We start from the raw sequence: 13732 nt of genomic DNA, 5'->3' as shown, positions 1-13732 counted from the left end.
TCCGCCACCAAATCCCCAGCCCCTGCCCCTGGCACCTTTGGAAAGGGAAGCCTGGAGCCCCCCAGGCAGATCCCCTCCAGGAATGCCTGGAGCCAGGCAGCTGCAGGGAACAGAGGCTGGTTACCAGGGAAAGACGGGATGCCCGTTCCTGTCACTCCTTCCTGCCTCCCACAACCAGCCACACGTCAGCTGACCTTGGGGTTGGCAGTGCAGAAACAAAGGCAGCAGGTGGGCGGGGGCGGGCACCCCACGTGTGCTGGAGTCTCGGTACATGTTCTTGGGGTGCCATTGAATTTTGGGCCCTAATCTGTCCCTGGGTGGCGCCTTCTTTGGCAGAGCACAGGCAGGGAGGGCCAGGCTCATCTCCAGAGGGGACGGGATTAGTGGATGGAGGGATTTGGGGGACCTGGGGCCCCTCCAGGGCAGGCAGAGTGGGCTCTGGGAGGGCTGGTGCCAGCCTCTAAGAACCTTGCCAGTTCCCTAAGTGGTTTTCAGCAGGCCTGGGTGGGGGGTGCTGTGTTCCCCATTTGGTTGATGTGGAAACGACAAGAGGAAGTGACTCAGAGGCGCACTCGGGAACATTGTGCATGGCCAGAGCCTGGCTGCCTACTTTGCTCCGTCTGTTCTGGGGGACAAGGGAAGAGCAGGGAGACCTTTCTGAGAGGCCGCAGGTGTTGCGGGAAAGACACCCCAGATCCCGCGCAGTGGAGGGAAGGGGCCTCAATAGCCCCTTGCTCTGGAGGAGTCCAGGGCAGTCTGGGTTTGCACGAACAGTTTCTGAAATTGGGAGGTCTCGCCTTCCTCCACCCATGTCACAGGCACAGAGACCTCCATGGCAGCAGAGGCCGCCTCAGAGACAGGAGGGGGGCCCAGCAGGGACCGGGGTCCCCTGAGGGGTATGCAGGGTCCCAGGGAGGGGGTTATACTCCCCATCCCTCGGTGCTGACTCTGACTTTGGGGTCACTGGCACCCTCGGTGGCAGGGTGGGGCATCCCGGCTGGGATGAGTCTGCTGAGAAGTGTCTCCCTAACATCATGACACTTTACCAACTCACCACAACTCACCCCCCATCCCACACGTCGCAGCCTCACGATCAGCACTGCCCCTTCCGGGTGCTCTTGGGTGCCAGGCAGACATGCCCACTGTATCCACTGGCTGGGTGTGAGAGACCAGAGGGAGCAGGGGGCATGTGCCTAGAGTTCAGGGGCCTTCATGGACCAGGGGGTGCTGGATGATGGGTTAATGCCTATTCTTGGGTTGAACTGTGCCTCAGAGACTCATACCTTCTTCCCAGGAGCTGGGGGCCACCCCTTTATTCTGGCAGTGCTCCAAGTCTGTGGGGGGGGACACTCATGTGAGGTGCTGGGGACTAAAACTGCGTTATCACGTGCTCTGTGTGTATTTGTCCTGGCCTTTGACCTCTCTCTTTCTCACTCTCACTGTCTCTCCCTCTCTATTTCCTTCCCTTCATCCCTCTCCCTTCTTCCCTCCCTCCCTCACTTTCCTTCTCTCTCCCTCCCTCCCTCTCTCCCTCTCTCTCCCTTCTTCTCCCTCTATCTCCCTTCCTCTCTCTCTCTCTCTCTCTCCCTCAGCATTTCCTGTTCTACTACATTCCAGGACCTGCAGAAGAGGGGGGCCCCTGAGCCCCATTCCTTCTCAGCTTTCCCCAGCCACTACTCCCTGCTCATCACTGTCTGCCCAACTGGGCCCAGGCCAGTCCAGGCATCTCGATCCAAGTAGCTGCCCCATTCCTGATGCCAAAGTCCCCCCCTCACTGGGACCACCGAACGTGCCCACCAGCCTCTCACTGATCACTTGAGTCCAAAGCACTTTGGGCCATGGGGCAGATGGGAGCTCAGTCTGCCCAGAGCCAGAATGGGGGAACTGTGTGGATGCTGTACCCACCTTACACGCCCCCCTGTGTACCTCTGTGTCGTGCAGCCCTGCCATGTGCCAGCCCTAGCTGCCCCTGAGACGATGTCCGGGGTGTCGGATCCCCTGAGCCGGGTGAAGGTGGGGACGTTCCGGCGACCCGAGGACGCCCCAGAGCCCCCGGACCCCGAGAAGCAGGAGGTGCGGATCCTCAAAGTCTGTTTCTACAGCAACAGCTTCAACCCTGGCAAGAACTTCAAGCTGGTGAAATGCACCGTGCATACACAGGTCCAGGTAAGGGGCCAGCGGTTTTGCCAGACCCCACCCAAGGTGGCTCAAATTCTGTGCTCAGAGCCCAGTAGCCCAGTGCATGCTGGAGCCAGGATCCTGGAGTGGGTCTTTAATGGGATGCATTTTCCATGCTGGGAAGTGGGGAGGATGTTTGTGATTAAGAAGCAGATCTCCTTGATAAACTGTCTAAGATGTTGTTATTGCTCTGAAAGCCCTTCCCTAAAGGATTGTTCAATGATGCTTTTTCACTGGAGGGGGCAGGGGTAGGGGGTGGGTCATGGCTCATTCCCTGCAGTGCTCAGAGCTATTTCTAGCTGTGTGCTTCTGTGTTCTGGAGGTCAGCAAGATGTAAGGCTAGGGCCCTGCCTGCCTCCCTGCTGCAAAGTTCCTCTGGCCTTAAACACTGCTTCCCTGGGCCAATTCTGCAATCTCACAGAGACCATCCTTTCTCCTGGCCCAGAACATTCCTTCCCCGTGACAACCTTCAAGCTGATCTCACTTAAGGTGGTTGGAGGGGTCAGACTTGGAGCGAACCCAGCCAAAGAAGCAGGTCTGAGCTGGCTGAGCCCTCCTCGTCCTGCTGTAGAAGGTGCCCCTGATGTGGTGGGTGGGTGGGTGGATGGATGTTGGCAGCAGCTACTCTGCCAGGCTCTGAGCATCCTCCTGCTGCCTGGCACAGTCTGTAATGGTTCAGGGAAGCATATGCTACTGATTGTCTGTCCATGCGTCCGTCTGTCCAAACTCAGCCACTTTTCCTGTAGCTAATGGGATTAGCACTGGCTTTGCTCCTAATTTGCTGCTAGCCTGGGCAGGCCCCAGGTACTCCAGGGAGAAGCTCTGAGCACAGGGCCAGGAGAGATGTTGCTTGCTTTCTTCTGAGCAATTCACTTACAGCTGTCCTTGGGAATTTTGTTTTTGGTTTTGTTTTGGGGCCACACCTTGTGGCGCTCAGGGGTTTCTCTAGGCTCTGCACTCTAGAATCACTCGGGACCCTCTGGGATGCCGGGGATCGTACCTGTGTTGACTGCCTGCAAGGCAAATGCCCTTCCCTGTTGTGCTATTACTCCAGTCCCCCCTTGGGTGTCATTTTAATTTTATTTACTAATTGCAAGTTACCCAGGACTGTGTTGTGAAGTTGGCTAGTTTGGCTATTAGAAGTGGATCGAGAGACAGTACAAGTAAAGCACTGGTCTTGCATGTGGTTGAACCTGGTTATGTTCTCAGCACTCCCATAATGTCCCCTGAATAGCCCCAGGAGCACAAAGCCAAGAGTTAGCCCTGAGTACATCCAGGTGTGGCCCCCAATGTGACCCCCAAAATTTGTCAGACATTAACCAGCTTCTCCAAATTTGCCTCTAGTTTCCCTCCTTGTTCTGTGAATTGGAAGCCAGAGGTCAGCCTGGTTAGAGAGTTCAAAGGGGGGGGGGAAGGGGGGAGGGGGAGGGGTCATTGTAGCAGGAGATTAGGGCATGGGATTGAGTCTGGAGCGGCACAGACAGCAGTGGGAATGGCTTTTCCTGAATACTCATAAAAAATCAAAGCAGAGGATGCAGAAAGTATGGGGTTAATGGGAGGTGGGGTGGGAGACTACAGCAGAGCCCTGGGTGTGAGCACTGAGAACAGAGCAGAAAAAGGAAAAGTTTTCTGTTCTTTGCACCCCTGTGATTCCCCCCCCCCAAGGGCCATTTTGAAGCTATCAGCCCACCTCGGGTGTATTGGATGCTTTTAGTAAACCGCCTGGTACAAGAGAGCAGGATCGAGAAGGAGAGATGACATCCACAGTGGCTTGGCATGGCCGAGCTGGGTTGGATCTCGACATCCTATAGGGTGCCCTGAGGACCACTAGGAGTGATCCCTGAGCACAACATAGCCAGGAGTCAAACCTGAGCACCACTGGATGTGACCCCAAAACCAAACCCAAACAAATCACTCTGGTTAAAATAATGGGAAATAGATTGGAGGAAGGCAGAATGGTTATGGGAAATGGGGCTGCCTCAGGAAGCAAGGTCGATCAGTATGGGATTGTGGCGAAGATGACGAGGATGGTGCTGGTGGTAGTGACAGACCTAGTCGTGCTGATGACAGACGGATTGTTCTGGTGAAGGCAGTGATGGTGACGGCAGTAGTGGCGGCGATTGGTAGTGAGGAGGATGGTGGTGGTAATCATGAATGGTGGTGGTTACTGGTGAGGAGGAGGGTGGTGGTGAGATGACTGCGGTGATGCTAGCAGAGAAGCTGAAGGCTCTTTGGATGGAGGTGAGGCCATGAGGTCATAAAGTTGTGCTGGTGCCAGCAGTGATAGTGGTGGCAGCAGCTGGCAGCCCTGAAGGGCACACCCTGTGCTTTATCTTAATGCCTTTCCCAGAACCCCAGGAAGTGCCCCTGCTAGTATTACTTTCCATACATATATACATGCTAGTATTATTTTCACTCTACATATGCGCTTATAGACACACATATACATGTTATTTCTAATACATATCTGTGAACACATGTATTATGCACATGTACCTATATATATATATATATATATATATATAGACACCAAGCCCACCATTGTAGGTAACAGAGCCGGGCTTCACACCTGGTCTCAACACTTCCACCTACTGGGATCCCAGCCAGCATGGTTTGTGAGGAGACGCTCTTGTTTCAGAGAAGGATGTGGGAACAAGAAAGAAGGAAGTTTCTGTAACAGCAACCCTGGTTTCAGAGCCTGGCATCCCATCCCCCATGTGGGGAGACACTGAAAGGCAAAGGGAGCTTCTCAGCTTCCAGTGTGGCCCTTCTAAATCAGTTGAGAAGCGTCACTATTTATTTTCATGTGGGAAGGTCAAGCAGACTAGTGGGGGTAGAATTCTAGGAAAGGTGGTATATATATATATATATATATGTGTGTGTGTGTGTGTGTGTGTGTGTGTATGTATGTATGTATATATATGTATGTATGTATATATACACATATATATGTGTGTGTATATATATATGAGCATGGTGGTCTGTGTCCTGCTGTGGACTTTGAGCTCATGAGGAAGTAAGCCTTAGTCATTCCCTCATGCCAGTGCCACCCATGTGGGTGCCCTTAGGAAGCTGGTACCATGCTTGGTTCTGACCAGACCAGCTCCTGGTACCCGCCAGTCCTGCCACCTCCTTCCCTGGCACCCTCAGCCTGCTCTCTCTACCTCAAGCCTATTGAGTAGCCTTTTCTCCTTCCAATATAATCACTTCGTTTTCTCTTTTCTTTTCTTTTTTTCTTTTGGTTTTTGGGCTACATCTGGCAGTGCTTAGGAATTACCCCTGGCAGACCAGGGAAACCCTAAGGGATGCCAGGGATTGAACCTGGGTCAGGCATGTGCAAGGCATATGCCCTCCCCACTGTGCTGTCTCTCAAGCCCTTCTTTGTTCATTTCTTCCCGTTTGGGTGCAACAGCTGTGGGAGGCATTCTGGGGGCTCGTCTAGCCCTGGTAAGTGCCTGATGCTGAAGACCCCATGGAAAGGGTATGCAAGGTGGCGGAGAGAGCAGAGTCCTGTTGCACTAGAAGATGGGAGCTTGCTTTTCTCTTGGGCTTTCTGTTTACTTCAGGTTTGGAGCCCTAAGGAAACTGTGTTTGTTTGGGGGTGCTGAGACTCTGAGGTGGGCAGAGCCTGGAGCTGGTCTTGTTCCAAACATGTTTATCTGCATGTCTGGGAAACAGCTGGTGCCTAAAAGGACCTCTCTGATTCTCACCATCTCTCCCTATCTATCCCTCTCTCTCCTAGAATCTGCTCTCCTCTCCTGTTTTCCCTCTCTCTCTTTTCCTCCTCTGCTTTGTCTTAGACAGTCCTGTTCACCCTCTGCAGGCTTAAGACCACCCCCCGCCCCACGCCTGTTCCCTGGTTCAGCTCAGAGATTATAATGTCATGTTACCTCCTCTAAGCCTCATTTCTGCCTTCCCCACCCTCTGGTTTGGGAGCTTCTGGGCTCTTCTCTTTCCACCATCCCCAACTCTCGGTGTGCACCCATCTTTGTCCCACATCAGAGACTGTGTTTCCTGCAGTGTCCTATGTGTCTGCATCTCTGTGTGTCAATTGTCAGTGTGTCTCTGTGTATCTCTTTATCTCTGTATGTCTGTGTGTCTATGTCTCTGTGTTCTCTGTATCTCTTTGTCTCTGTGTATCTGTATATATGTATATCTCTTTGTCTCTGTATCTCTGTGTGTCTCTCTGTGTATTTGTGTATCTCTTTGTCTCTGTGTGTTGATGTCTCTATGTCTCTATCTCTTTGCCTCTGTGTGTCTCTGTATCTCTGTGTCTCTCTGTGTATCTCCTGAAGAGTTCAAGGCACATCACCAGCAGGGATCAGAAACATGAAAGGCCCCACTATCCCACACCCTGTCCTACCCACCTCCCTCAGGCTTGCCAACCTCGTTCCAGAACAATCTCCACGATGACCCGCATTTGGCATCCACATGCATATCCTGGGTATTTTCTGGGCCTCCCCTCCAGGTTGGGGTTGCTGAGGCTTACAGTGTTGGGGTGCTGCTCACCTGGTGCCTGAGGAGAACAGAGTCCAGAGCACATGCTGCAGGCTCCAGCCTTGCATGGACTCACTGCCCTCCAGTGGTCATCAACATCCTGGAACATTCCCAAATAGTTTCCTGCTTGTATCTAGTCTGTCTTTTACTTCCAAAGTTTTCAGCACTCAGTAGTGCTAAGGGATGACTCCTGGCTCTGCAGTCAGGGATCACTCCTGAGGGGAGGGGGGTCTCGGAACACTGTGGGATGCCAAGGATAGAACCCGGACCAGGAGTTGATACCGTTCCCTCACTTCACAGCTGGTCACAGACATTTGACTTGACACCCACAGAAAAACCTTCCTTTGGAAGCCTACCCCTGTGATATTGGGGGGGGGTCTAAGGCCTTGGGATGGGGGTGGTGTCTGGTCTTGGCGTTGACTAAAGCTTCTTCTAGCTCTGTCTGGGAGGGGGCCGCCCCCACAGCAGCCCCTCAATATGCAAGATCCAGTGCTTGTGACTCCTCAGCCCATCCAAGGCCGTTCTGGTCAAGACATCTGAGCTGATTCAGACACTGGCGTGTGGTCAGAAAGCCATAGTATAGCTCTTGGTTTTCAGAACATTTCTTGCCAACCCTTCAGTGGCACCGAGAAAGGGCACAAAGCTGAGGTGCCAGAGGAAGGGGAGACAGGCAAGGCTATCTGGCCAGGGGAGTAGGGGAGTCATTCCCATCTACAAATGACTGTCAAGTAAACATGTACATATATGCACACATGTGTACACACACACATTCACACATGCACTCACAGGCATCACAGACCTGGAAACCGGAAAGAGAAGGGGTCTGCTAGAAAGCCACAAAGCCCTGAGAAAAAGTGAATCTCTTTCTGAGCACCCTCCACTTCCGGGCTTTGCCCCTCCCACAGCACCCCAAGGTGCGTCCAAAGGGTCCCCCCCCCCAGGCTCTGGGCTGAGTCCTCCCTCCGGCTCCCACTCATGCGCCTGTGCTTGCATTTCTATTTTTAATCTGACAGTTGTTCGGTTGATACCCTCATTAGAGGAAGCTTGTTATCACATCCCGAGCAGTGCTTTGCAGAGTGATAAGTTATGCTGGCATTATTGGACTCTTCAGCCGGCCTTCAGGTATTAAAAAAATACATGGTATGGTAAAAATATCCAGAGACAACTGAGATGAGGGCCAGGAGGGCTGGTCATGGGAGGGAGCTTACTACGGAGAACAGGGAGGACAGGGAGGGCAGAGAAGGGACCGCTAGGACAGTACGAGTGGGAAATGGTCACTTTGGCCAGGAACTGGGTACTGAAAGGAGGGCAAGTGATAGGAGGGAAATGATAGGGAAAATGACACCCCTTCAGTAACAGTACAAACCACAGAGAGAAAGAGACAGAGACAGAAAGAGAAAGACAGAGAGAGACAGAGAGAAATGTCTGCCACAGGGCCAGAGCAATAGCACAATAGGTAGGGCATTTGCCTTGCTCATGACTGTCCCAGGTTCGATTCCTGGCATCCCATATGGTCCCCCAAGCCTGACAAGAGTAATTTCTGAGTGCAGAGCCACTAGTAATTACTGAGTGCCTCTGAGTGTGGCCCAACTCCCTGCCAAAAAAAAAAAAATGTCTTACCTAGAGGAGAACAGGGGACATAGGTGACAGGAACTATGCACTGGGGAAGGGTGTTGGACATTGTATGACTGAAACTATCAGGAATAAATTTGGAGTGTGTATCTCATGGTGATTAATCTTTAAAATTCATTAAAATTTTAGATAATCTAGGGACCGGAGAGATAGCATAGTGGTAAAGCATTTGCCTTGCACGCTGCAAACACAGGATGGATGGTGGTTCGATTCCCAGTAGACCATATGGTCCCTCAGCCTGCCAGGAATGACTTCTGAGTGCAGACCAGGAGTAACCCCTGAGCAATGCCAGGTGTGACCCAAACCAAAAAAAAAAAAAAAAGATAATTTCAATTGAGGCATTTTTTATTTAAAATACAAAATTAAAATTGCCCCTCTATTGTGCAAAGAGCTCAGGACCCCTGTAACTGCCATGTCTGGCTCCCAGGAAAATACCACCAAATCTTTGGGAAAGGCTATACCCTCTGGAACCCACCAGAAAATTCTCGAACAGATCCCTCCCTGCTTCTTGCCTGGGCTTTTAGAATGGAGCTCTACCTCCACCCTCAGACCCACTTTTTTTTTTTTGTTTGTTTTTTTGTTTTTGTGTCACACCCAGCAGTACTCTGGGGTTACTCCTGGCTCTATGCTCAGAAATCGCTCCTGGCAGGCTCGGGGGACCATATGGGATGCCAGAATTCGAACCAGGGACCTTCTGCATGCAAGGCAAACGTTTTACCTCCATGTTATCTCTCTGGCCCCACAGACCCACTTATTTTCTTTTTGTATGTCTTTTCCTCGTGTTTTGCTGAAGGACCTGCAGGGTCTAGGAATCACCTGGATGTTCCAGAAAGATCTACCTTCAAGAGTTTTAGCTTCATGAAACTCTTCAGCGGCCCTTTCCCCAGGGGGCCCAGGAAATGTTCAAGCAGAGCAGTCTGTCTCCCAAGAGTGAGGCCTTGACTTAGAGCCCCAGTGCCACCCCTACTGAAAAGTCTGAGCCCAGCAGGGCCACCAGAGTTTCTGGGGACCAGTCAAAATGTAGGGTCTCCAGCATGCCATGGCCTTCTCATTCTTTACTCCTTTTCTTGGTTACTGATTGAGAGATTTTGCTAAATTTTTAAATTGTTCTGTCAGTTTACAATAGTATCAAAGACATTCCTTTATCTTATATATTGGGGGTGGGGGTGGGAGCTGACTCCTGGCTCTGTGCTCAATGGAATCTGGTGCTCAGGGAATCGTACTCAGTGCCTGGAATCAAACTGGCATTGACCACATGCAAGGCCAGTGCCTTAAACCTTGTTCTGTCCCTCAGCCACTTACGTCATTATTTTACAGTTGGGTTATTTTCCCTGATCAGTCTTTCAAGATCTCTCCACCTTTATCTCATGGCCCCTTCCCACACCCTTTGACGCCCTCAGTTATCAGCTCTTTCAGTCTTGTTCCTATTGGGTGGTAGTCTCTCTCTGCTTCTGCCCCACGTAGGAGTAAGATTATCTTTTTACTTCCTGACTCACTACACTGAGCACGACACCTTCCTGCACCATCCACACTGCAGCAAACGTCACGTGTCTATAGTTTCTCATAGCGGAATAGTATTCCATTGTGTTTATACACCGCAATTTCTTTACCCTTTCATCTGTTGTTGGGTTCTGAGGTTGTTTTAAGTAATGTAAAAATAGTTTCTTTGTATGCAAGGTTTTTCTGCTTTGAATCTCTCACCCTGTACTTAAGGCTGACAGAATGAAATGACATTGTCTAGATAGTTTAAATGACAAATTTATAGAGATGTGTATAAATCCTAGTCCTAGAGGCTGGGAGGTTTGGATGAGAATCTTCTTCCCCACTTGGGGAGGGAGGGAGGAAGGTAAAGAAGGAGAGGGAAAGACAGAGGAAGGAAGGAAGGAAGGAAGGAAGGAAGGAAGGAAGGAAGGAAGGAAGGAAGGAAGGAAGGAAGGAAGGAAGGAAGGAAGGAAGGAAGGAAGGAAGGAAGGAAGGAGGGAAGGAAGGAGGGAAGGAGGGAAGGAAGGAGGGAAGGAAGGAGGGAAGGAAGGAAGGAAGGAAGGAAGGAAGGAAGGAAGGAAGGAAGGAAGGAAGGAAGGAATGAGGGAAGGAAGGAGGGAAGGAGGGAGGGAGGGAGGGAGGGAGGAAGGAAGGAAGGGAGGGAGGGAGGGAGGGAGGAAGGAAGGAAGGAAGGAGGGAAGGTGGGAAGGAAGGAAGGAGGGAAGGTGGGGAGGAAGGAAGGAGGGAAGGTGGGGAGGAAGAAAGGAAGGGAGGGAGGGAGGGAGGGAGGAAGGAAGGAGGGAAGGTGGGAAGGAAGGAAGGAGGGAAGGTGGGAAGGAAGGAAGGAAGGTGGGAAGGAAGGAAGGTGGGAAGGAAGGAAGGTGGGAAGGAAGGGAGGGAGGGAGGGAGGAAGGGAGGGAGGGAGGAAGGAAGGAAGGAGGGAAGGTGGGAAGGAAGGAAGGAGGGAAGGTGGGAAGGTGGGAAGGAGGGAAGGTGGGAAGGAAGGAAGGAAGGAAGGAAGGAAGGAAGGAAGGAAGGAAGGAAGGAAGGAAGGAAGGAAGGGAGGGAGGGAGGGAGGAAGGAAGGAGGGAAGGTGGGAAGGAAGGAAGGTGGGAAGGAAGGAAGGAAGGTGGGAAGGAAGGAAGGAAGGAAGGAGGGAAGGAAGGAAGGAGGGAAGGAAGGAAGGAAGGAAGGAAGGAAGGAAGGAAGGAAGGAAGGAAGGAAGGAAGGAAGGAAGGAAGGAAGGAAGGTGGGAAGGAAGGAAGGAAGGAAGGTGGGAAGGAAGAAAGGAAGGTGGGAAGGAAGGAAGGTGGGAAGGTAGGTCCACCTTGTATGAGGCGCCACTGATGAGGGCCCCACCCTCACGACCTCACCTCCTCTAGACAACATCACACTGGGGACAAAGTGACAATGTGAAATCCCAGGCAAGGGATTGGGTCTGTGATTTGCTGCCAGATGTAGAGTGAGTTGTGATGTGGATACATGCCTGATTCCTAACACAGCACAGATGCCTATTGGTGTCTGTATTTTCCCGGGCTGGGACCCCTGGAGAAGACCTGTCTGCTTGCTGTAGGGTCTGCAAAGCTGGGATAAGCTCAGGCAGGGCCAGTGGCATCCAGAGTATACCTTTGGTCTGCATCGAAGGAAAGATAATCCCATGGTCTGTGCATGCAGTGGGTTTTATCTGTTCTTGCCTCTCATGTGTCTGTTCAGCCTCATTCTGCACATGTGTTTGATGGTGAATGAGAACAGTCACCCATTGATCCCTCTGCCTGGGTCCCCACCTCTTCATCAGTGCTTTGCACTGTCAAAGCACATCTCTATGGACCATTAAAACATCAGCACGTGATGCAGGGTTATTGAGGATCCCAAAACATACTCAACAAAGCTGTCAGCATTGTTCAAAACCTCATTCTGTGCTCAGGGTCACTGTCACAGGTGTTCAAGGGATCATGAGGTTCCAGGGACTGGAATCTAGGACTCCTCATTTGCAGGGTGTGTGCTTCCACTCTTGAAGCTGTCTCCTGACCCTCCTGTGACAACTTCGAAACTCAAATTAGTCAGGGGTTCGAGCCGTAGCACAGTGGGGAGGTGCTTATCTTGCATATAATCAGTGAGGTTTAATAGGATCCCCCAAGTCCAGCAGAAGTGATTTCTAAGCACAGAGCCAGGAATAACCTCTGAGTACCACTAGATGTAACCCCCAAACAAAGTACCATGAGAGAGAGCACATAGGGGCGTGTGTCCATGGAGCCATAGGGGGGGAGGGCTGTGATGGGGGACAGGCTGTGGATGGACCAGTTGGTTCTTTACCTGGCACAGGACAGGACAAATAGCTTTTGCTCTTCCTTATTTATTTATATTTTTTGGCCTCTCAGAAGAAATGGCAAAGAATTTTTTCACCAGGAGGGCAGGAAGAAACAGCCAAGAGATACCAGAGACAGGAACCAGCTCAGGAGGCCACCTGTACCGCAGGTCCTGGCCCTGGCCTGTCTATGAGGTTGCGTGGACAGGGGTGCTGAGTTCTTCCCAAAGCCAGAGAGTTCTGAGAGTGCAGGCAGACAACAATTCACATGACAGTTGAGGTCTCATTTCTCTAAGGTTAGGGTTCTCTCATTTAGGGTTCGGTCCACTTCTTATTCTGCTCTTTTCTTTGTTGTTGTTTTTGTTTTTTAAACCACACCTAGAAGTGCTCAGGAGTAACTCCTGGCTCTGTGCTCAGAAATCGCTCCTGGCAGGCTCTGGAGACCATATGGGATGCTGAGGATCGAACCCAGGTTGGCTCTGGCAAGTGCCCTCCCCACTGTGCTGCTATAGTTCCAGCCTCATTATCCTACTGTTTTCTAAAAAGTGTCGTGTTCATGGAGGAAGGAATGTTGACTCACTAGTGACAACAAGAGCTGTGGGCTGGGGTAGATTGTGTCTCCCAGAGATGCCGAGAAGCAGCGTGATTGTGCGAGTCCGGCGAGCAGGTACTTCGTCCCCCACAGTGAGATCACTCAAACCTCCTCAGGTTTATTTCTCTCCTTCCTTTCAACAGATTCTTTACCTACCTCCCAGGGGCCCCCTTCCACTTAAGCCACTTCCTGCTACCTACTCCAAGTAAGCTCCTTACACAAGAGCTTGGCGTGGGGGCCTGAGCGCCTACCTGTGCCTGCCTCACCATAGCATCAGTAGAATTGGCCTCCTGAGCTTCTTTTCACCCCCACCTACTGCTCCCTCCAGCTCACTCACAGCTCTGCACCTCATCACTCCCCAGATATTTCTGAGGGACCAGCATGCCAGGTCATACAAGACCAACACTCTGAGTTTGGGAGTTACCAGATTTCCCTGGTTAAATTCATCGTCCACCATAAGACTCCCCACCTTCCAGATCCCAGTCACAGATTTGGGTTTCCAGGCCACCCACATTTCTAGCAACCAGTAATTAAGTTGAGAGGGGGAGGGAGGATAGATGGTACATACCTACCCTCACAGACACACACTCACACACAAGGTCCCAGCCTTTACTAGAATGTGTAAAGTTTACTAGTTTCGGAATGTGCCCTCCTAACAAATAAACTTTTATTGCTCAAAATAGAAGTGAGAGCCAGGACAATGAAGATACAGGTTGGGAGATGTCTGGGAGGGTCCCAAGCATGAAAGTCCCATGTTTACAGATAGAACACACACTCCTGTCCTACATAGAACATACCCAGTGTGTATTACCAACCAGAAAGTTCTTCTATATTTCAGTGTTTAGAGAATTTGCTAAGGATTTTAGTAGGTGGATAGCTGAGTAGGTGAATGATGGATGGGTAACTGGATAAATGAATGGTGGTTGGTTGGTAAGATGGATGAGTGGATGGATAGATGGGTGGGATGAATGAGTGGATTGTGAGTGGGTAGGTGGTCGGATGAGTGGATGGATGAGGCAGAAATCTTCTGTCTCTGTTTCATAAGG

The 13732-nt window shown here is 51.3% G+C and overlaps 1 protein-coding gene across 1 annotated transcript in view; it reads left to right on the top strand.

Annotated features, from left to right (window-relative positions):
- The window catches only part of PTK2B (protein tyrosine kinase 2 beta), a 93597-nt gene that overhangs the window by 46453 nt on the left and 33412 nt on the right, over nucleotides 1-13732 (top strand). Inside the window, 1 exon segment of the mRNA XM_049771439.1 lies at nucleotides 1942-2166. Coding sequence (XP_049627396.1) covers nucleotides 1978-2166 — 189 coding nt within the window. The 5' untranslated portion in view covers nucleotides 1942-1977.

The sequence above is a fragment of the Suncus etruscus genome, chromosome 4 (assembly GCF_024139225.1).
Source record: "Suncus etruscus isolate mSunEtr1 chromosome 4, mSunEtr1.pri.cur, whole genome shotgun sequence".
Classification (NCBI taxonomy): Eukaryota; Metazoa; Chordata; class Mammalia; order Eulipotyphla; family Soricidae; genus Suncus; species Suncus etruscus.
This window is presented reverse-complemented; position numbering and strand designations above follow the sequence as displayed.